This window comes from Hyperolius riggenbachi, chromosome 7, assembly GCF_040937935.1.
Source record: "Hyperolius riggenbachi isolate aHypRig1 chromosome 7, aHypRig1.pri, whole genome shotgun sequence".
Taxonomy (NCBI): domain Eukaryota; kingdom Metazoa; phylum Chordata; class Amphibia; order Anura; family Hyperoliidae; genus Hyperolius; species Hyperolius riggenbachi.
Genome location: NC_090652.1, coordinates 33691702 through 33715838, shown reverse-complemented (window position 1 = coordinate 33715838; position 24137 = coordinate 33691702). Strand labels below are relative to the sequence as shown.

The 24137-nt window shown below is 45.5% G+C and overlaps 1 protein-coding gene across 1 annotated transcript in view; it reads right to left on the bottom strand.

Moving 5' to 3' along the window:
• Positions 1-24137, bottom strand: part of LOC137525469 (up-regulator of cell proliferation-like) — a 70935-nt gene that overhangs the window by 32340 nt on the left and 14458 nt on the right. The window contains exon 2 of the mRNA XM_068246569.1: positions 4517-4824. Coding sequence (XP_068102670.1) covers positions 4517-4805 — 289 coding nt within the window. The 5' untranslated portion in view covers positions 4806-4824. The remainder of the gene's footprint in view (positions 1-4516; positions 4825-24137) is intronic.

The window sequence follows — 24137 nt, the reverse complement described above, 5'->3', positions numbered from 1 at the left end:
GCTTTTGAAAATATATAAAACCCTGAGAATCCCCCATGCGGAGATGGACTAGTCTAAAACCTGTCAGACTTCTACTACTTACTGTAAGTGACAGCAACATAGGAGAAAAGTAATTTATGGCTCATTTTACTCTGGCAGATATGTACTTCTTATTTGTACATGCACATATGTATTTTAAATGTTACAATTTTTGTGATAGTGGTTCTTTAATGCAGTATAAAACCCTGACATAATATTCAATAAAAACATGTTTCCTACTTTTTATATGCCATACAGTTATCATATTTGCATTTGTTTATAAGTATTATTATTCATTTATAAATTACAGGTTCCCAAAAGTACAGTTTTTTGCTTTTAGAGCTACTTTGAATTTTATTCATAACTAGTTTTATTTATTATGTATTGAAGGCAGAATTGCTTTGAGTGTCTGTCTGTGTCCAGGAGCTTCCACACAGTCAGAGAAAGTGTCACATTCCTTACCTGATACAATTAAGTAAACACAAGATAATATTATCTATCTACACTTCGGATGCGTCCATATTTTTCTGCACTGAACTCTCAAGTCCTGTGTATAACCGTTTGAATGATGTTCTAGTAAAAAAAATGCTGGTTGTATATAATATGCTGTAAATATGCAATTTGCCATGAATTCACGCGAATCACGGCAAATTGCGCGCGCAAAAGTCCGTGATCGTGCGAATCGCAGCACTTTGCGCGTGCAAAACTCCGTGAACGGCACTTCACGTGCTAACTGTTTAGCACACCCGTGCTAAACAGTTTGCACAGCTTTGTGAATCAAGCCCATGGACTCATAAAGGACACATAAGGGACACATGGAGGACACAGGAGGATACCATTTGGGGGAGAACATGTACAAGATGCTCCTGCAATGTGGGCACACCAGGTTTAGTATATATTTATTTTATCACCTGGTTTTTGCCCTCTAATCCTAGGTGTGTCCTACATTCCGGACTGTCTTAAGGGGCCCATACAGTTGATGATTTTCCCGCCGATATACAGCAGATTCGATCACTGTGATTGAATCTGCTGTGAAATCGTTGCACAAACGCTGACCGAACAATCGATTTCCATCCGAAATCGATCGTTCCCGTCGATCTATCCATGCGGAAGATTTTGCTCGATCGCCGGTGGGTCGGGAGTGTGACGATAGCAGCGTTCGAATGGCCGATGACCGATGCTAGCGGCAATACATTACCTGTTCCACCGCCACGTGTCCCCGCTGGCTTCACTTACTTCCTCTCCCAACAGGAAGTTTAAACAGTAGAGCGCCCTCTACTGTTTAAACTTCCCCCGGCAGGAAGTAAAGTAAAGTGAAGTTGGAGCCCTGGAACCCAGAGCAGAGAAGAGACAGCGGAGACCAGGGGACTTGCGCCGGCTGGATCAGGTAATGTATGCGGAGGTGGGGGAGGGGCGAGTGGCTATAGCGGCAGCTCCACAGATTGTGAATCGGTTTCATAGTGAAATCGATTCAAAATCTGTTTGCAGTGTAGGCAGCCAATAGATCCCTCTTTGATCAAATTCGATCACAGAGGGATCTATCTGCTGGTCGATCTGGTGGCAATCGACCAGAGTATGGCAGCCTTTATACAGCGGAAATGACGGTAATACAACACATTTCAGAATGAGGCCTGAATATTGATCTTCATCTCCCAGCCATCTCTCTTCTGTGGACTCATCTGTCCTCCCTCTTTTAGGCCCGGTTTACAATGGTGGTAAAAAAACATTCCGTTTTCAGATCGAAATGGAACGGATCCTAACGGATAAAACTGGATCCAGTGTTCAGCGGATCATGTGAACAGGTGTTCACATGATCCACTGAATGAACTGAAACTTTGGTTCTGCAGAAATTTTTCCTAAGCCCAGTGAAACAGAAACAGAAGCTGAAGCACTGCATTGGGGGCAATGAGAAAACTGAACATTTCTTCAAACTAGTGAAGGGACACAGGAAGGTGACACTGTGGTGGCTTTTGCTATTCTGATTCAGAATGCCACAATTTGCTGTATCATTTCTGTTCAATGTTTGCATTTAAAGGGAACCTGAAGCAAGAAGTATGGAGACTGACATAGTTACATAGTTATTTTAGTTAAAAAAAGACATACGTCCATCGAGTTCAACCAGTATAAAGTACAACACCAGCCTGCTCCCTCACATATCCCTGTTGATCCAGAGGAAGGCAAAAAAACCCTTACAAGGCATGGTCCAATTAGCCCCAAATGGGAAAAAAATTCCTTCCCGACTCCAGATGGCAATCAGATAAAATCCCTGGATCAAAACCACTGGGCATTACCTAGTAATTATAGCCATTGAGGTCTTTCAATGCAAGGAAAGCATCTAAGCCTCCTTTAAATGCAGATATAGAATTTGCCATAACTAATTCCTGTAGTCACCAAATGTAGGTCAAAGGTCTTTGTGGGAACAGACCAAAATGTATTTATCTTATTTTTAAAAGGCCTTACAGGTTTTTTTGAACATCAATTTTAAAGTTTTGGTAGGAAAATGCTTTTTTGAAGCCTTGTAGGGGAGTGACATTGCTTCAATTTTCAAGTCAGCTGCATCCCCATGCTTTGATCTACAAAAAGGTTTCCTTTTTGTTACAGTGTCCATGTGAATGATATGCAGCATGCATAGACATCACAGCTGGACTACTGCAATGCCCTCTATGCAGGCCTCCCAAACAAGGACCTGTTCTGCCTGCAACTAGTACAGAATGGTGCTGATGGATTACTAACAAACCAGCTTTGCCACTGTCACATTACACCGATTATTCGCTCACTCCACTGGCTACCAGTAAAATGGAGAATATGCTTCAAGAATGGACTGTTAACAATTTGGGCCCTGGATACATGAAGGACTTGCTGAAACTGCAACACACCCCTCATAACCTCAGATTAGCAGAATCCAAAAACTTGGTCACTCCCAGAGCCCACATCAAATCCTTTGGAGCCAGAGCTTTCTGTCATGCTGTCTCTACCCTTTGGAACCCCCTTCCACATCCAGTAAAGACAGCCCCATCCCTGGAGCTATTCAAATCCAGACTGAAAAGCCACCTGTTTACCCTGGCATTTGTGGACTTGTAGAATTCTTCCCCTGTACCACAATTTACCAATCAACCAATTATTGGTCTGAGCCATGCTTATGCGCTTTGAGTCCTATGGAAAAAAGCACTTTACAAATGTTATTTGTTGATGTTAACCGGAAATAGGTGTGATGTGAAATCTTGTGCTCATCACTTACAGACAGTTGTCGGTAAACCACACTCCACAACAGCTGCTCCTCGATCCAGCTGAATGGTGATAATGTGATTACAAAAAAAAAAAAAAACACAGATGGAGGAGCGCTCCATTGTGTTATCATTAGATCAATACACGTAATAATAAAAGAAACACTTACTAGTAAGAAGTGTGTAATGAGCTTTTCAAGGGGATTAGCCCCAAGTATACAGGGCAAGCATTAACCTCCCTGGCGGTAAGCCCGTGCTGAGCACGGGCTATGCTGCCGGGAGGCACCGCTCAGGCCCCGCTGGGCCGATTTGCATAATTTTTTTTTTGCTGCACTCAGCTAGCACTTTGCTAGCTGTGTGCAGTGCCCGATCGCCGCTGCTACCCGCCGATCCGCCGCTATACGCGTCGCCGCAGCCCCCCCCCCAGACCCCGTGCGCTGCCTGGCCAATCAGTGCCAGGCAGCGCTGTGGGGTGGATCGGAGTCCCCTTTGACGTCACAACGTCGATGACGTCGGTGACGTCATCCCGCCCCGTCGCCATGGCGACGGGGGAAGCCCTCCAGGAGATCCCGTTCTTTGAACGGGATCTCCTGATCTCCGATCGCCGGCGGCGATCGGAGGGGCTGGGGGGATGCCGCTGAGCAGCGGCTATCATGTAGCGAGACCTCGTCTCGCTACATGAAAAAAAAAATTATTTTTTTTATAAAACGTATTTGCTGCCCCCTGGCGGATTTTGACAAACCGCCAGGAGGGTTAAGGCCCATACACACGTAAGATTTTTTTAAAGGACGGGTCGTTTGGACGTCCCGTCGTTCAGTCGTCCGGACGCCAAATCGGGCGTGTGTACAGCCCGTCGTTCGGCTGATAAGACTAGTTTTGAGCGATCCGCCAGGCGGATCGCTCAAAACCAGTCTTATCAGCTGAACGACGGACTGTACACACGCCCGATTTGGCGTCCGAACGACTGAACGACGGGACGTCCAAACCACCTGTCGTTTAAAAAAATCCGACGTGTGTATGGACCTTTAGGGTATTTAGGGCACTTGTTCTCTACATGTATGCATTAAGTTGCAATTAAGTTGCAAGGTTTGCGCTATAGACTATCATGCCTTTAGACAGAAAAGTTGAAGCTCAAACGCGTGAGTGGATTCCAAAACCAGATTTCATCAATTTTGACCATCTCTGTTGATCGGATCTGTGAATTCACACTTGTTTCTGGTTTGGTTTGGCTAATCTGCTCAACACATGCCATGTCACTAGCAAAGGTAACTTACTGTGTATGGAGGACTCATTCAGGCAGGCAGGGAGCTTGTGAACCATGTTCTCAAGATGATCCAGGAACTCCTCACCGGCCTCATCTCCGTTGTACAGCGTGACATCTGTCAGTTTGTCCATTCTCTGCCTGTGTTCCTCATTAGCATACAGACTTCTATACTCCTGCTGGACCATCACACTCATAGATCTCAGCTGATCATAACAGTCCTCAAAGTCCATTTCAAGGACATCTGTAAGTGTATTCTTCAGATGTTTAGCCACCTGTGATGCCATCTCAGAGGAAGCCATGTCATCTGGATTTCACTGTCTGAAAATAAATGTTAATGATTATTCATCAGTATTCATAGAAAATATGACAATTTTTGTTTACCATAATTTTCGCAAATACAAGAATGGCCATAAAAGTATACAGACATAACAAAAAAAAACAACAACAACAACAACACATTTTTGTCAAAAATCAACAGATATTTTCATGAAAGATCTAATTTTCATGGAAATTATTATTATTATTTATTTATAAAGCGCCAACATATTCCGTGGCGCTGTACAATGTAAGAAAACAAACAAGGGATACATAATGATGCAGACAATGATATACATCAAATATGAACACTGATACAAGATACAGCACTGCTGATTACAATTTGATTTAACATGATGACTAAAATGTATAAATTTCTAACAGTGTGCAAGCAATTAAATTAATAACATTCCATGACACAAAAGGGTGAGAGCCCTGCCCTTGTGAGCTTACAATCTAAAGGAATGGGGTGGAAACAAGAGGTGGGGAAGTATACAGTATATGTACAGGCAGTGCGTAATTAGGTTATTTAGTGGGTGCATGGCCTAAGCTAGAGAATATGCTTGTCGGAAAAGGTGGGTTTTGAGGGAGCGTTTAAAGATTTCAAAGGTGGGAGAGTGGCGGATGTGTTGTGGAAGGGCATTCCAGAGGAGGGGTGAGGCACGTGAGAAGTCTTGTACACGTGAATGTGAGGAGGTAATTGTAGAAGAGGATAGAAGAAGCTCGTGTGCAGATCTGAGATTGCGGTTGGGTTGGTATCTGGAGACTAGTGAGGAGATGTACAGGGGAGAGAGATTGTGGAGAGCTTTGTAGGTTAGGGTTAAGAGTTTGAACTGACTCCTCTCATTAATTGGTAGCCAGTGAAGAGCTTGACAGAGAGGGTCAGCAGAGGAAGAGCGAGAGGAGAGATGAATGAGTCGAGCAGCAGAGTTCAGTACAGAATTGAGCGGTGTTAGTCGGTTAGTTGGAACTCCACCAAGCAATATATTGCAATAGTCCAATCGAGATATAATAAGAGCATGTACTAACATTTTGGTTGTGTCATGGGAGAGAAAAGGTCAGATACGTGCTATGTTTTTTAGTTGGAAATGGCAGGAGATGGTTAGGGAGTTAATGTGAGGAGTAAATAAGAGAGAAGAATAAAATATTACCCCCAAGCACCGTGCTTTGGGAACTGATGTTATAGACGTGTTGTTAACATTTATTGTAATATCAAGCAAAGGGGTGGACAGGGATGGTGGAAAGACTATTAGTTCAGTTTTATTCATATTAGGTTTTAAGAAGCGAGAGGACATGAAAGAGGAAATAGCGAACAGGCAATCGGGAACCCGTGTGAGGAGGGAGTTAAGGTCTGGCACCGAGAGGTACAGTTGTGTATCGTCTGCATATAGGTGGTATTGGAAACTAAATGAGCTGATTAAGTTACCAAGACCGTGCATGTAGATGGAGAAGAGGAGGGGACCGAGACCAGAGCCTTGAGGTACCCCTACAGACAGAGGATGTGAAGAGGAGGCCTGATCTCAATAAGAAACAGTGAAAGACCTTCCAGAGAGGTAGGAATATATCCAGGAGAGAGAGAGGTCCTTTATTCCTATAGATGAATGGATCTGTAGGAGTAGAGTGTGGTCGACAGTGTCGAATGCTGATGACAGATCTAGAAGGATGAGTATGGAATAATAGCCTTTGGATTTAGCTGTGAGGAGATCATTAGCTACTTTGGTGAGGGCTGTTTCTGTGGAGTGGTTTGGCCGGAAGCCAGATTGGAACTGATCAAGCAAGGAATTTGCAGATAAATACTGACTTAGTTCAGCATGAATGTGGCGTTCAAGTAATTTAGATGCAAATGGAAGAAGTGACACTGGGCGGTAGTTAGCAAGTTCGGTGGGGTCTAGAGATGGTTTTTTAAGCAGTGGTGTTACAACAGCCCTCTTGAGTGAGGATGGAAAAATTCCGGTGGAGAGGGATAGGTTAAACAGCGATGTTAGGGCAGGGATGAGGGATGTGAATAGCTGTGGAATGAGATGTGATGGGATAGGATCCAAAGAACAGGTGGTTAAATGGGATTTGGAGATAAAGGAAGAGAGTGAATGTTCGGAGAGTGGAGAGAAACTGGAAAGAGAGCAGTCAACAAGAGGAGTGGAGATGGAGTTTGATGTCTGCGTGGAAAACACACTATGGACTTTTGCAATTTTATCTGTAAAGTATGTTGCAAATTCTTCAGCTGATAAGCATGAAGGAGGAGGAGGAGGGGGTGGACGGAGAAGGGAGTTGAAAGTACTGAACAGGTGCTTTGGATTGTGAAAGTGGGTGGATATGAGGGAGGAGAAGTATGATTGTTTTGCAGAAGAGAGAGCGGTTTTAAACTTGTTCAACTCTTTTTTTGTAAGTAATGAAATCCTCATTAGTATTAGTTTTTCTCCAACGGCGTTCAGCTACCCTAGAGCACCCCTTTAGCTGTTTAGTAGCTTTGGCCAGCCAGGGTTGGCGACTGATACGATGTGGGCGGACATTGGTGAGGGGTGCGATTTCATCCATGACTTGCGTGATTGAGCAGTGATAGTGTGCAGCTGCTGAGTCAGGGTCAGTGAATGGTTGTGTGAGGAGAGGTGCCAAGGCATCAGAGACAGATTGCATGTCTATGTTGCGGTAGTTCCTGCGTGTATATGAGCGTGCTTGAGGCAGGGTGGTAGGAAGAGAGGAGGAGAGAGAGAAGTTTAGTAGGTTATGATCAGAGAGCGGGAGAGGAGAATTAGTGAAATCAGTGATAGAACAGAGATGAGTGAATATGAGGTCAAGTGTATGACCATTAGAGTGAGTTGGAGCAGTGGACCACTGAGATAGGCCGTAGGAGGAAGTAAGTGACAGAAGTTTAGTGGCGGCAGAATTGTTGGTGTCAACATAAATGTTAAAGTCGCCCATAATGATGGTAGGGATATCGGAGGACAAGAACTGGAGGAGCCATGCAGAGAAGTGATCTAGGAAGAAGGAAGCAGGGCCCGGAGGGAAGTAGATTATTGCAATCTGGAGGTTAGAGGGAGAGTATAGACGGACTGCATGGACTTCAAAGGAAGGTAGAGAAAGAGAAGGAATGGGGGTGAGTGGCTTGAAGGAGCATCTACAGTGGTGTGAAAAACTATTTGCCCCCTTCCTGATTTCTTATTCTTTTGCATGTTTGTCACATTTAAATGTTTCTGCTCATCAAAAACCGTTAACTATTAGTCAAAGATAACATAATTGATCACAAAATGCAGTTTTAAGTGATAGTTTGTATTATTTAGTAAGAAAAAAAACTCCAAATCTACATGCCCACACCACCGCCATGTTTATTCCCACTTCTAGGCGTGTGACTAAAGTGGAATCCCCCATAAGAGAGGGCGGCAGGTGAGACCGTGTCAGAAGGCGTCAGCCATGTTTCTTGACCCCAAAGAAGGTGAAGGCGTTGGAATTGAAAAGGTCATGGATGAAAGAAATGTGTATCTTGCAAAAATACAATGGGCCTGATTCAATTCAGTTTTTCTCCTGAGTTTTCACCTAAGTGATATTTTCAAACTCCATAATAAAATGCTAAGAAAATACTTAAAATAGTTTTGCATCTACTTTTTGGTACTTTTCATTTGCAACGTGCTAAAAACTTATTTTAAAGGGATCCTTAATTAAGAGGGATATGGATGTTTCCTTTTAAATAATACCAGTTGCTTGGCAGCCCTGCTGGTCTCTCTGGCTGCACTAATGGCTGAATCACACACCTGAAACAAGCATGCAGCTAATCCAGTCTGACTTCAGTCACATCACCTGATCTGCATGCTTGTTCAGGGGCTGTGACTAAAAGTATTAGAGACACAGGATCAACAGGAAAGTCAGGCAGCTGGTATTATTTTAAAAGGAAAAATCCATCTCCTTCTCAGTTTAGGTTCCCTTTAAAAAAAGTTCACCTAGGAGAAAACTTAGAAGAAAAAAAGAATTGCGTATGGGCCAATGGGTCTTATTCAATTCACTGTTTCTCTTACAGGACAACTGAAGTGAGTAGCACATGGCAGCTGCCATATTTATTTCCTTTTATACAAAACTAGTTGCCTGGCACCCCTGATTATCTATTTGGCTGTAGTAGTGTTTGAATAACACCAGAAATAAGCATGCAGTTAATAATGTCAGATCTGACAATATTGTCAGAAACACCTGATCTACATATGCAGGGTTCAGAGTCAATTGCAAAAAGTTTTAGAAAAAGAAGAAAAGCAGAATAGCCAGGCAACTTGTATTGCTTAAAAGGGAATAAATATGTCAGCCTCCATATCCCTCTCGTTATAGTTGTCCTTTAAAAGGGCACTATGGCGAACATTGGATACTGGGATAACCCTGGTAGCATGTACCTAATATTAGGAGGATCAGATATTAAAGGACAACTATCAAAGTTAACTAAAATTCTAAATACCACATATATTTCCAGTAATTACTAGCAAATAGCAGTGCAAATGCTTTTTTTTATTGGAAGAAAATGACATTTACAGTGAACAGTTCTCACTGTGGGCATTACTATGGAGGACTATGCCCAGCATATCCAACATACAGAAACAATCTTCACTGGCTCTAATACTGTGACTGGAATCTGTTCAGAATGATAGAAAGCAGAAATATAGCTTCAAATGTGTGTAAGTAATCAACAGCTGAAGCTCTGTGTGTGTGTCTCTCTCTGCCACACAGTGTAAAGTAAACAGTTTACAGCCAGGTTACAGTTCAGCTCTAGCTAAGCCCTAACCCTGACCCCCCTATCCCTAACCCCCCGTCCCCAACCCAATGCCGACCCAAAATTGTTACAAAACAGCAGGTAAACACGGCTATTTTCACACAGGCTGTGCTGAGAGACCTCTGAAAAGCATCTTAGTGTTCCTGGCTAAAAGCTCTATAGGTATGTGGGGTTTACAGAAAAACTGTATCTTTGATAGTTGTTCTTTAAGCATTTTTTAATGTCTACTTGAAAGGTTTTAGGCAGCATATGCATTAATTCTGCACGTTCTCCACCTCTGGTGCGATGTAACAGCTGTCTCTGATGAATCTGTACAGGACATTGGAATGCAGGCTAAGTCTACTCAGCGAGTGCTGGAGAAGAAATGTAAATAAAGAAGTAAGCAAGATAAATTACTTGTTTACACTGGGTTCGGCTCTGTCTGCTCCCCATGCTGTGATTTTCACCAGCACTTGCTAAACAGCCTGCATCTCCCATTCAGTGTCAGCAGGGAGAAATACAATTACAGCACAGTTTCAGCAGAGGCTGTTACAGCACAGTCAGCAGAGGGAGAGGACAGCTCGCAATAGTTTGGAATGCGATAGGCAGGATCTCTGCATATGCTCTCTAACCTTTCAAGCTGACAGCGTTATCCTAGTAGGCCTGTTTTAACCATAATGCTCCTTTAACCACTTAAGGTCCACAGCATTTTTCTATGTTCTGTGCTGCGTGGGCACTCCAGCCCCCAGCACAGATCAGCAGCACCGTATGATGTAAAGACAGGGGATTTCTTCCTCGCGTGTTTACATTTAACCTGCGAGCCGCGATCGGAGGCTCGCAGGCTGTCCACGAAGACTCCCTCCGTGAACTGACATGGAACGTTTCCATGGAAATACAGGAAAGACCAGCCGCCGGCTGGTTGTTAAGTGTTTAAAGTGTGCCTGAGATGAATCAAAAGTAAAAATTCATACATACCGGGGCTTCCTCCAGCCCCCTTTGGTTTGAACCCTTCCTTGCCACCCTCCTCTGTCTCCTGGATTTTCCTCAAGCCTCCTGGTAAATTTGGCCAGTCAGAGTTAGTCGTAGGGGATGGGGCATGCGGTACAGGCAAGCTGCCCATGCACAGTAAGCCCCAACTCACGACATTACCGAGAGCAATAGCGGAGGATCCAGGAGGCAGAGGATGTTGAGGGAGCGATCAGGCTGAGGGGGGCTGGAGGAAGCCCCAGGTATGTATGAATTTTTACTTTTCACTCATCTCAGGTTTCCTTTAAGCTTTCTCCTAGGATATATTTTTACACCTTAATCAATAAAATGCCCTTCAAGCCACCAGAAAGTAAGAAAATACTCATAATACAAAAAGTGAATTGAATAAAGTGCACATATTTTTTTTTTTTTTTAAAGGTACATTTAGTATGAATATGATCTTCATATGCTTTTCAGTCATCAGTAAATATAACATTTAAAATGTTATTTAAAAATGTTTCACAAAGAGGGGGGCGTGGCCACGACGCGAGACAGGACGGACGCGTGAAAGAGCTGCTCCGGCTCCAGCTTACCTAAAACGGCACAAAGCATGGCCCAATCCGCCTCTAATACCTCCCGCCAGTCAGAGGAGATGGAGACAGAGCTGGATAAAGTGAAGAAGCGCAAATTAACAGCGCTGAAGCCACAGAAGCTCACAAATTATTGCGGGCAGAAAACACACAGGCCTGCCCGAGCGATCCAAAATGGCGCCGCCTTGCAAGGAGATGCCGCTCCAGAGCACCCAAACAACGCTGCAAGTGCGTCCAGCACAACAGTCGCAAGACCAGCACAACAGTCGCAAGATCCAGTCGCAAGACCTGCAAAGCATATCCCCGACAAGCAGCCCAGTCAGAACAAAGCCACGACTGGAAGAGAACACTGCAGGAGAGACGGTAAGCACTCAGTCACGCAGCCCTTCCCCAAGCTTACAGGCCATGGCCTCATTTGCTGACTTCCCAGCATCAGAGCAAACAGCCTCTCAAGCGTTCATTAAGGAGATCCTTACATCTTTCAGATCCTCCTTATTAATAGACATCTCTGCTATAACCTCCTCCGTCCACACTGATTTAAATGCCCTAGGAGACAGAGTGGACGAAGTGGAGCACACGGTCTCAGATCTAGTCAGAGAACATAACACCATGGTAGATGTCTCTGATTCCCACTCCAGTGACATAAAGTGGCTTAAAACAAAATCCGCAGACCTTGAAGACAGATCAAGGAGAAACAATATTAAATTTAGAGGAATCCCAGAAAACGTTTCTACAAATGATTTGAGGTCCTTTATCCAGAATATCACTAAAGCTACCCTGCCTGATGCCACAGATACAGAATTAATCATCGACAGAGCCCACCGTCTCCCCAAACCCGCACACTTAGCGGCACATATTCCGCGTGATGTCATTGTACGCTACCTCTGCTATCATGTTAAGGACAATCTGCTGTTTTCCATCCGTAAAAAAGGCTCCCTTCCTGAGCCTTTTGATAAAATCAAAGTATTTGCAGATCTCTCCCAACAAACCCTGCACCTCCGCAAAGAACTAAAACCGATCACCACAGCTCTGAGGGCAGCAAATGTTCCATATAAATGGGGCTTCCCCACAAAAATAATCTTTTCAATACGGGATCAACAATACTCCATTCTTAATATGCCTGCAGGCCGCAATCTGCTGAAAACACTGAAAATACAGTTGCAAGAAGACTCCCCTATCCCATCAAAGAATCCTGTCTCTTCCAAGATTCATCAGGATTGGCAGACAGTCTCATCATAAGCCGGTCCCTGTTCTCCCCTGGCTAACTTTTTGTTCTCTTTTCTCATATCAAGAACCATGAGATCATCCAGGTATATACCTGCCCTCCCCCACAATGTAGGACATCGAACTCTGGTCCTACTCAGTACCTCTTTACTGCGCTTTCTTTGGGGTTTACTCTCCCATACTAGTGACAGGGAGAACCTACAAACCCCTACTCCCACATACATAGACCTAGTAGGTCCTGTGACTTTTTTTTGCTTTCTTTTTACATAAGCACAACTCTTCTGTTCAATACCTACCTGAATCTGTTTTATGGGTATTCTAAGTTTGTTTCTAATAATTCTTGGCAGATTGTGTTAACTAACCTATTTCCTCCTAACAGGTACAATTATATCGTTTCCGCTTCAGCTACATGTTATACTCACCTGAGATTAACCCTACTTTTAAACGCTGACTCTATCCTGGTATGCCATTAAAAATTTCCTCCATTAATGTCCGAGGCCTGAACTCCCCCTTTAAAAGACATCTTCTGTGGAATGAGATCATTAAACACAAAACCCAAATACTCTTCGCCCAGGAGACACACCTACTGCCAAAAAAAACCCATCTATGTACTAACAAATTATTCCCATTGATCTACCATAGTACCTTTATAAAAAAAAAAAGAGGTGTTATGATGGCATTCCACAAGGATCTTAAAGTGACCCCTATAGAGGTTTTCCTAGATCCAGAAGGGAGATATATAATTTGTATTGGTAAGGTGAATGATGAACTTCTCATGCTAGTGGCAGTTTATGGCCCCAACACTGCACAGAAACCCTTCCACCAGAAACTTTTTGCAAGGGCAAAATCAATCCAGCAAGGCAGATTACTAATCGGAGGAGATTTTAATGCTTGCCCCACAAACTTCGACTCCTCTTCCAAATCCCCACAACAAAAAATTACCATCGACAAACAACTACATTGGCATGATCTCCATGATCCTTGGCGAGTATTTAACCCTTGAGCCCGCGATTATACTTTTTTTTCGAATGTTCACAAAACATACTCCAGAATCGATTATTTTCTCACAGACAAAATCATTTTGCAAAAAGTTCTGGATTCTTCTATTAGTGTACAATCATGGACTGACCATGCCCCTATACATATAGAAATAGACGACAACACCACAGAAAAGAAACCTCCCCTCTGGAGACTGAACACCTCCTTACTTACAGACACCCTTTTCCTTAAAAAACTCGACAAAGATGTGCGAGAGTTCATACTTTTTAATCGTACTCCTAATATGGGAGTTCCCACAGTTTGGTCCTCACTGAAAGCTTATGCCAGAGGTATGTTAATAAGACAAGGATCACGTCTAAAAAAAGAAAGAGTGGAAAAATACAATCTCCTATTGGATCAAATTAAGATTCGGGAGAAGAGCCATAAACAAACCCCCACTAGAGATCTAGAGAGAGAGCTTTTTCACTTGCGACAGGAACTTAGCATTTTATTACAATCTAAATACGCCTTTCTATGCCAGAAAATGAAGTTAAACTTTTATGCTCAGAGCAATAAAGCAGGTTCCTTCTTAGCAAACCTTATAAAACATAAGCATGCCAAATCTAAAATACATTCATTAAAACATCCGAATTCTAACCAGACAATCACTAACTCCAAATTAATCGCAGATGCATTCTACGACTATTATGCAAGTTTATACAATTTACAATCAGACAAATCTCTAACTCAACCTACAGAAGAAACCATCTCATCATTCTTAAAATCAATTGATCTACCTTCGCTCTCCAACCAACAACTGGAACAACTCAATTCCCCATTTCAAACAACAGAAGTTTCTGCAGTAATAAAAACTCTTAAGCATAACAAAGCTCCAGGCCCAGACGGGTTTGGGAATAAGTTTTTCCTGACTCTTAATACTACTCTCTCCCCCCTCCTGACTGACCTCTTCAACGAATTTGCCACTTCCACCTCTATACCAGACAGGGGCGTCGCTAGCCCTGTTTTAGGGGGGCACGTGCCCCCAATCTTTCCTGGGGTGCCACGGATCTCCCGGCCGCCGCTGCCCCCTTTGTCAGCGGCTCCCTCCAGCCGCCGCCGCCGCGTCTCAGACCTCAGGATCAGGCGGCGAGCCGGCGACCAATCGTGCGGGCGCTAGGACCCAGCGCCCGCACTGATATGCGGAAGTGACATCACTTCCGCATATCGAGCGGGTGCGTCCAGCGCCCGCTCGTACATCTGGTCGGGTCGCCGCTGATCCTGAGGTCTGCTGAGAGGTAGGGGGGGGAGCGGCGGCGGCTAGAGAGGGGGCCTCCCTGTCACTCACTCACTAAAGGGGCTCCCTGGCACGCACTCACTCCCTAAAGGGGCTCCCTGGCACTCACTCACTCCCTAAAGGGGCTCCCTGTCACTCACTCACTCCCTAAAGGGGCTCCCTGGCACTCACTCACTCCCTAAAGGGGCTCCCTGGCACTCACTCACTCCCTAAAGGGGCTCCCTGTCACTCACTCACTCCCTAAAGGGGCTCCCTGGCACTCACTCACTCCCTAAAGGGGCTCCCTGGCACGCACTCACTCCCTAAAGGGGCTCCCTGGCACTCACTCACTCCCTAAAGGGGCTCCCTGGCACTCACTCACTCCCTAAAGGGGCTCCCTGGCACTCACTCACTCCCTAAAGGGGCTCCCTGTCACTCACTCACTCCCTAAAGGGGCTCCCTGTCACTCACTCACTCCCTAAAGGGGCTCCCTGTCACTCACTCACTCCCTAAAGGGGCTACCTGTCACTCACTCACTCCCTAAAGGGGCTACCTGTCACTCACTCACTCCCTAAAGGGGCTCCCTGTCACTCACTCACTCCCTAAAGGGGCTCCCTGTCACTCACTCACTCCCTAAAGGGGCTCCCTGTCACTCACTCACTCCCTAAAGGGGCTCCCTGGCACGCACTCACTCCCTAAAGGGGCTCCCTGGCACTCACTCACTCCCTAAAGGGGCTCCCCTGGCACTCACTCACTCCCTAAAGGGGCTCCCCTGGCACTCACTCACTCCCTAAAGGGGCTCCCCTGGCACGCACCCACTCCCTAAAGGGGCTCCCTGGCACGCACCCACTCCCTAAAGGGGCTCCCTGGCACGCACTCACTAAAGGGGCTCCCTGGCACGCACTCACTCACTAAAGGGGCTCCCTGGCACGCACTCACTCACTAAAGGGGCTCCCTGGCACGCACTCACTCACTAAAGGGGCTCCCTGGCACTCACTCACTCCCTAAAGGGCCTCCCTGTCACTCACTCACTCCCTAAAGGGGCTCCCTGTCACTCACTCACTCCCTAAAGGGGCTCCCTGTCACTCACTCACTGCCTAAAGGGGCTCCCTGTCACTCACTCACTGCCTAAAGGGGCTCCCTGTCACTCACTCACTGCCTAAAGGGGCTCCCTGTCACTCACTCACTGCCTAAAGGGGCTTCCTGTCACTCACTCACTGCCTAAAGGGGCTTCCTGTCACTCACTCACTGCCTAAAGGGGCTCCCTGGCACTCACTCACTGCCTAAAGGGGCTTCCTGGCACTCACTCACTGCCTAAAGGGGCTTCCTGGCACTCACTCACTGCCTAAAGGGGCTTCCTGGCACTCACTCACTGCCTAAAGGGGCTCCCTGGCACTCACTCACTACCTAAAGGTGCTCCCTGTCACTCACTATCGGGGTCCCTGTCACTCACTACCTAACTGGAGGCGCCTGTCACTCACTAGCTAACCTGGGGGTCCCTGTCACTCACTACCTAACTTGGGGGGGCTACCATATTAAGGGGGCATTCTGCCTATTTATGTGAAATGCTGTCTATTTATGTGCCTCATGACTGCTGAATGTGTCTTGTTGGGAGCCTTATGATTTGTTGGGGGCCTCATGATTGCTGAATTTGTCTTGTTGGGGGCCTCATGATTTGTTGGGGGCCTCATGATTGCCGAATTTGTCTTGTTGGGGGCCTCATGATTGCTGAATTTGTCTTGTTGGGGGCCTCATGATTTGTTGGGGGCCTCATGATTGCTGAATATGTCTTGTTGGGGGTCACATGATTGCTAACTGCGAGACTATGGGAAAAGCTGAATCCTTATCATATGAGACAATAGCATTAAACCTACTTTTTTAGCGTTTTAAAACAGAAAATAAAACTGGGAGGTTCTAAAAAATTGAATACATTTTTCAGGAGTAGGATGGATGAAATTGTTTATCTTCACAGTTTATTTTCAACTTGGATTTTCCATAATGTTCATGTATGAGTTAAAACGTTTGTACAGTATTTAGTTTAAATTGCTGTTGCCACTTTGCGATAGATACCGGTAAGTGACTTTTGGGTTGCAGTTTGGGCACTCGGCCTCCAAAAGGTTCGCCACCACTGTCCTAATCTGATGTCCCACCATTGCTAGGTTCATGTAAATTTGTCTCCACCCGTTACCACACCTATATTCTGGTCCATGGCCCACCCATTTTTTGGTGCGGCGCGATAAGCACGCCACACAACGTGATCGTCATATTTTTGGCACGCTAGCTGCAGTGTGCTGAATTCTGCTGCCTACAGTATGTACAGTATACGCTGTTCTCTAGTGCTTGCACTGTGTGCTGATTTACCTCCAGTGTGTACAGTGTAAGGTGTTACTCTGTGCCTTTATTGATTGTAAACCAGCTGTATTGTATGCTGATCCCTGCTACTTTCAGTATGTACAGTATTAGCTGTAAAGCCTGGTACACACATACAATTTTGATTAGCCAATTTTAGCTCTGTTCATAAAATTCATTGTCTGTTGGCCCACTTACTGCACGGGGGTGGGAAATTGGGGGTCAGTGATTGACCAATCAAAATTGTATGTGCGTATACATCTTTGATCTATGCCTATACTGATTGTAAATGATCGAAATAAAGGACAGGGGGCTCCGTCCAATATTTCGATGGGCAGGCCCGTTATCCGTAGCTTACACCGCTGCTAAGTTCATGTACATTTGGCCCCACCCATGGCCACGCCCACTCACCGCATGGCCACGCCTATTTTTTGCCCTCCCCTCCTGGTGCCCACAGGTGCCACTGATCTCCAGGGACCCTAGAAACGCCCCTGATACCAGAAGAATATTTACAGGCAAACATTACGGTAATCCCCAAACCAGGAAAAGACCATACCTTGACAACAAATTATAGACCAATTTCGCTGTTAAACGCAGATATAAAAATGTACGCCAAACTACTAGCTAATAGGCTAATGAAATTTTCCCCTGCTTTACTATCACAGGACCAGGTTGGCTTTACTACCGGCAGACAAGCCTCGGATGCCACAAGACGCATGGTAACCATTTTGAGACATGTCCAGCTTAGTCGAACGCCTTCTCTGCTACTTACCGTAGACGCAGAGACAGAGTTCACTGGCAATTTCTTAAAGCCACCCTGGTCAAATTTGGCTTCACAGGTCAAATCTTATCTGCCATTATGGCATTATATACTACCCCAACTGCCAGGGTTAATGCAGCTGGCTTCCTTTCAAAACCCTTCCGTATCACCAACGGTACCCGCCAGGGTTGCCCCCTCTCACCAGTCATATTCGTCCTAATCATGGAGACTCTGGCCCAAAAAATTAGATTAAATCCATCAATATCTGGCATCTCTATCAATAAGTCCAAACATCTAATAAGCATGTTTGCTGACGATGTAGCCCTGCTCTTAACAGAGCCATTAAGCTCCATTCCTAACCTCATGACTGAAATTCAACATTTCTCAGATGTCTCCATGTATAAATTGAATAAAACTAAATCCTATATATTAGGCCTCAATATCCCCACCAAAATGGAAGCTCATTTAAAGACATCTTATCCATTCCCAAGGGCAGATGGGGCAGTAACTTATTTAGGCATTCAGCTATCTCGCCACTCGGCAGACTTATTTAAATATAATATGGTCCCCTTACTTACAGACATAAAAAAAGAATGTCTATCCATGTCCAAACAATGGATGTCATGGTCTGGTCGCATAGCAGCGTTCAAATTATTCTTGCTACCGAAGATCCTATACACCCTACGCACCTTACAGATCATGATTCCTAGCTCGTGGTTCTCCGATATTAGGAAGTGTATAAATACCTTCATCTGGCAGGGGGAAAAGGTTCGCACATCCTATCAAAAAATGACCTTTCCGGGGGCGTGGCTTGCTCATGGCGCGCTGAAGACGTTTCTTCTCTGAGCTCCCGTTCCACTACCCCGCTGACTCATTAATTAGCCTACAATAGCGATCAACTTCTTCCCAAATGGGCAATAGGAAGAAAGACAAAGAGGAGAAGACCCCGGCCAAAGGCTCGGCGGCTTCCAAAGATCACATACAACGATTCCTGAAGCCGCTAACCCGGGCGGTAAGCAACACAGACATACCTAAGATGGCGCCTGACCTGGAGCAGAAAGACAAAGCTATCTCTCCGGCATCGCCCCCCTCCTCTCCGCCGAAAACTCCCAACTCCTGCACATCTCCTGCTCGCTCAGAAGACCAACAGTCTCCCTCTCTGAGGGCCACCACTAACCTAGCAACCTCTGCTGAGCCAGCAGAACCGCCGGCTCCCTCTCTGCCTAGGCCCGCCAGCAATCACTCATCTCCAGTCCGTTCAGAGGGTGCGGAATCCTTCATTGAAGTGGACCTGCATGAGTATATCCGTACTCTCCCCACTAAAGATGATCTAGAGAGGTATGTGAGCCGCATAGAGGAGACTTATAAAAGGGAATTGGAGGGAGTGAAGCAAGAGATACGCCACATAGGTAACAGGGTGGAGAAGATTGAAAAGGATATTGACAACATAGAAAACACCTTAATCGTCCAGCAAACAACTATAGACATGCACTCCACCCAGATCCACAACATATATATGAAAATTGATGATCAGGAAAACCGCCACCGGCGAAACAATCTGAGAGTCAGGGGCCTACCCGAGTCTATCCCAACAACGGGGCTTCTCCCCATGCTTCTACGCATCTTTAATAAGCTGCTAGATAGACCCCCTGACTCCCCAATTGAAATCGATCGCGCTCATCGATCACTGGGACCGGCCACAAACAATTCCGAAAGGCCGCGTGACGTCATATGCCGGATCCACTACTTCACTACCAAGGAGGCCATAATGGCGGCGGCCCGGAAAGCTGACCAAATCGAAATAGACGGTATCAAATTATCTATACTCACAGACCTCTCCAGACTGACTCTGCAACTGAGATGGGCGGTGAAACCATTGCTGGACGTGCTACGAGACAAACATATTCCCTACAGATGGGGATATCCTTTCCAACTCTTGGTCAACCATGAGGGAAAATCCGCATATCTCTCCACACCGAGAGACCTACCACGCTTTTGTGAGATCCTGGAGATCCCGGCCCCGTCTCTTTCTGAATGGCCTTTGGATTTGCCACCTGATACAGATAAAACAGGACCCAGCTTGCCTCAACGCCCAGCCTGGCGCACCGTCTCTCGCAGAGGTAAAAGAAAGAAGGGCCTTGCATCGATCGACAACACGGACACTGGGTGAGATAAAAGCCTTTTTACTTGTCTTTGCCCCTCTACACCCAGAAGAACCACTATGACTTTACAGGGTTGCACTGTTCCCGGCCTAATAAGTTGCGGTCCGAGGGCCGTTTCCTAACTGCCACCCTGATCATATTCTCTATGTCTTAAAAGAGATATTCCCTTAAACCCGCTCTTTTCGATGGAAACAACCCCCGACACCTTTTCTGATGTCAAGGGTGCAGTAAGTTTTCTTCATGTTACTACACAACCCTGTTATACAGTTATGCAGTTATGTTAAAAGGTTCCTATGTCCTACTTGTTTATACATGTTCTCAGGCCGGATCTCGATGAGAGACTCTGCAGAGACTGACTATCATTGCGATATGTTGCAAACACCCCACGCTTTAAAGCCACCACAAAGGGGGGGCTCTCTAATAACTATCTGTCTCCTCACCCTCTCGGAAGAAATCACAGAGACCCTACCTGGGTCACAGCGAAAGAGTCGTGGGGGGTGGAGGGATCTCAGGGTGTCCTGGGCCTCCTCACCCCACCAGATCTTTACCTGGCTTTAGCCAGTTGCAACACAATGTTGATGTTTTTACCTGTTTCTTATAGAAATGTTATTGGTTTGATAACCCTTTTTCTGTTTTTGATGTTATGTTTTAACCTGTTTACCCCCCTACCCCCCTGGGAACCACCTTCCTATCGCACAGGTGTTTGGCCAGTAGGCTCCTTAGCTAGCACTCACGCACAGTTCACTCTGCTAGATGGCAACAATACCTAAACCCAGATCTAGCCCCTGCAAATGTGCCACACTCAATGCTAAAGGTCTGAATAGCCCTGCTAAACGCTCACAGATCCTATATAACATGCACAAGAATGGTTTTAAGATACTGTTCCTGCAAGAGACCCACTTCCGCTCAGACAACATCCCGCAGGTTAGAAACAAATATTACACCACGTGGTTCCATAGTACTTTTCCCCATTCAAAATCAAAAGGAGTGTCGATCGCATTTCATAAGAGCTTGCCTTTCACGGAGGTGGAATCCCTTTCCGATCCCCTTGGAAGATACCTATTTTTAAAACTCAAAATTAGCAACAGGCCTTTCACTCTAGCCACCATTTACTCTCCTAACCAAAACCAAGGCCAGTGGATATTGCGCCTTTTATCTAAATTGGAGGCCTTTGCTAAAGGTCCGGTTATCATCGGAGCTGATTTAAATATGTGTCTGAACCCAGACCTGGACTCCTCCACGGGACAGTCTAACATACCCAGAGGATCCCTCCTCCAGGTGAAGGCCAAGCTACATGGAATGCATATCACTGACTGCTGGAGAATACTTAACCCCAAAACAAAGGACTATTCCTTTTTTTCGGCCCCACATGGATCCTTTAGCCGTATCGACTACATTCTTATTTCACACGGTCTGCTAGACAAAGCCTTGGCCTCTGACATAGGCGTAAAGCTGTGGTCAGATCACGCTCCAGTTTACTGCTCCTTAGATATCCTGCAGTCCTCTAAAGGGGAATTTATATGGAGGCTTAATAATAACCTACTCAAGGACCCTGAGTGTCTGCAGGATGTTCGTAGGACCATACAGGACTTCATGGCAAACCATGTGAATGACGAAACACAAGAGGCAGTGAAATGGGAGGCCCTTAAGTGCACCGTAAGGGGCCAATTCATTTCCCATGGCACAAGATTAAAAAGAATTAGAAATGTGAAACTGTCTGAACTTCTATCTAATCTTACCTCACTGGAAGCTAAACATAAATCAGAGAACAGCAGTATCCCGGCCACCACGGTGGAACTCTCCAAGACCCGACATCAAATCTTATCCCTGTTGGATGAGCAATCCCTCAGACACCGTGAGAAATCCCAAAGTATACGCTACACACAAGCAAACAAGTGCGGCACTGCCTTGGCACACTATTTGCACCCCAGGACCAACACTACATTCATTCCCTCTATCTCTTCTCAGTCAGGATCTGTAAAACATAAACCTGCAGACATAGCAGAGTCCTTTCGGGCATTCTACCACTCGCTATACAACCTCCCAGGTAAATACAAGGACCTTGACCGCCCTACCTTATCGGCAAAGATTAAATCCTACATAACAAACACTAAATTGCCCACACTTTCTCCCGACACAATTACTGATCTTGAAAAAGATTTTTCCGAAGCGGAGGTCCTTTCAGGAATCAGTTGCATGAAAATTAACAAAAGTCCGGAACCAGACGGATTCACTGGTGCCTTCTATAAAGCATTCTCAGCTGAACTGGTGCCCCTACTCACCTCTGCCTTTAACTCTATTACACAGGAATCCCCTTTCCCGAAACAGACACTACAGGCTCACATAGTGGTCATCCCGAAGACAGGAAAGGATCCCAATTCCTGCGGAAGCTATCGTCCTATCTCGCTCATCAACCTGGATGTTAAACTCTACTCCAAAATTATCGCAGACAGACTTAGAGATTCCTTGCCTCAGATCATCCACACAGATCAGGTGGGCTTTACGCCTCTTAGAGAGGCCAGAGACAACACGCTGAAAACTGTCTCCCTGATCCACAAAGCTCAGCATTATAAGATCCCTATGTGTATGTTATCAGTTGACGCAGAGAAGGCGTTCGACAGGATCCACTGGGAGTTTTTGAGGGAATCCCTAATACAGATTGGCATCGGCCCTTGCCTATTGCAAAAAATCATGGGCCTATACAGCTCCCCTTCAGCACGGGTTAGGGTAAATGGGATCCTGTCGGACGCCTTCTATATCAATAATGGCACAAGGCAAGGATGCCCCCTTTCCCCTCTCCTGTACATCCTATGTATGGAACACTTCGCAAACGCATTGAGAGCCAATCCTGACATAAAAGGAATCCAGGTTGATGGGCGAGAAGCTAAACTATCATTATACGCGGATGATCTTTTGCTCTATATTACAATACCACACATCTCTTTCCCTAACTTCCTTAAAGAAGCTGAAATGTTCGGCAACCTGAGTAACTTTAAGATCAACCTGTCCAAAACAGAGGTTTTAAATATCTCCCTACCACCTGCCTCAGTCCCCAAGCTAAAACAGTCCCTCCCCTTCAAATGGCAGGAAGTTGCCATTAAATATCTGGAAATATCGATCCCTGCTGACCTCTCAAAGCTTTACAATTTAAACTTCCCACCACTTTTAAATAAAATTCATAAAGACCTTCAATCCTGGGATAGACTACTCCTTTCTTGGGTAGGAAGAGTGAATGTCATAAAAATGGATATTCTCCCGCGTCTCCTATATGTGTTACAGGCTATCCCCATTTCACTCCCTCACACTTTTCTAAAATTGATAGGACGCAGAATCAGTAACTTTATATGGAATGGCAGAAAACCAAGGGTCAGACTCAAACTTCTCCATAGACCGAAAGATGAAGGGGGTTTGGGCCTACCTGACATACAAAAATACCATGTTGCTGCACAACTAATCTTGATCTTAGACTGGTTCCACAGTAGACAACAAAAACAATGGGTTTCCCTAGAAAAGGAATCCCGTGACTTAGACCAAAGGGCCTTGCCTTGGTCCCCGAAAACCAAACGCCCCCCACTTAACTCACTCCCATACTGGTCCACGGTAGTCATGGCAAAATGGGACCTCTACTGCTCTGGATATCATTTGTCTACCAAGCCCAGCCCGCTCACTCCCCTGTTAGATAACTGCGACTTTGGTATAGGTATAGGTAGGAACTCATTCTTAGGACACGATAGAACTAAATGGCCACAGATCAGACATTTTATTAACAATGTGTCTCTGCTCCCCCCTGACATGTGGACTTACAACAATCAGTCGCCCAAGCCAGATTGGCTCACCATCTCCCAAATGCGAAAGTTCTACGCCTCCCTCACACCAAAGGCAAAGATACACAGGACCCTAAGCCCCTTTGAGCAACTATGTTGTATGCAGGACAGGCCCTCTCATATGCTAGCCCAAGTTTACTCTATCCTAAACGCGTCCACTGGGTCAGAATGCCTACAAAAGATACAGGATGCCTGGCATAGGGACCTTGACAGGGAACTGGACACTGAGGAATGGGACAAAATATTTACACTAGCCCACAAACTATCCCCATCAGTGGATGCACAGGAAAGGAATTTTAAAATCATCTGTAGATGGTACAAAGACCCAGCTCGGTTGGCTAAGTTCCAATCCTCTTCCTCAAACCTGTGTTGGAGATGCGAAAAGGAAGTTGGTGACTATTATCACATATGGTGGAAATGCAAACATATTCGCCCGTTCTGGTCAGATGTTTTTGAACTGCACAGCT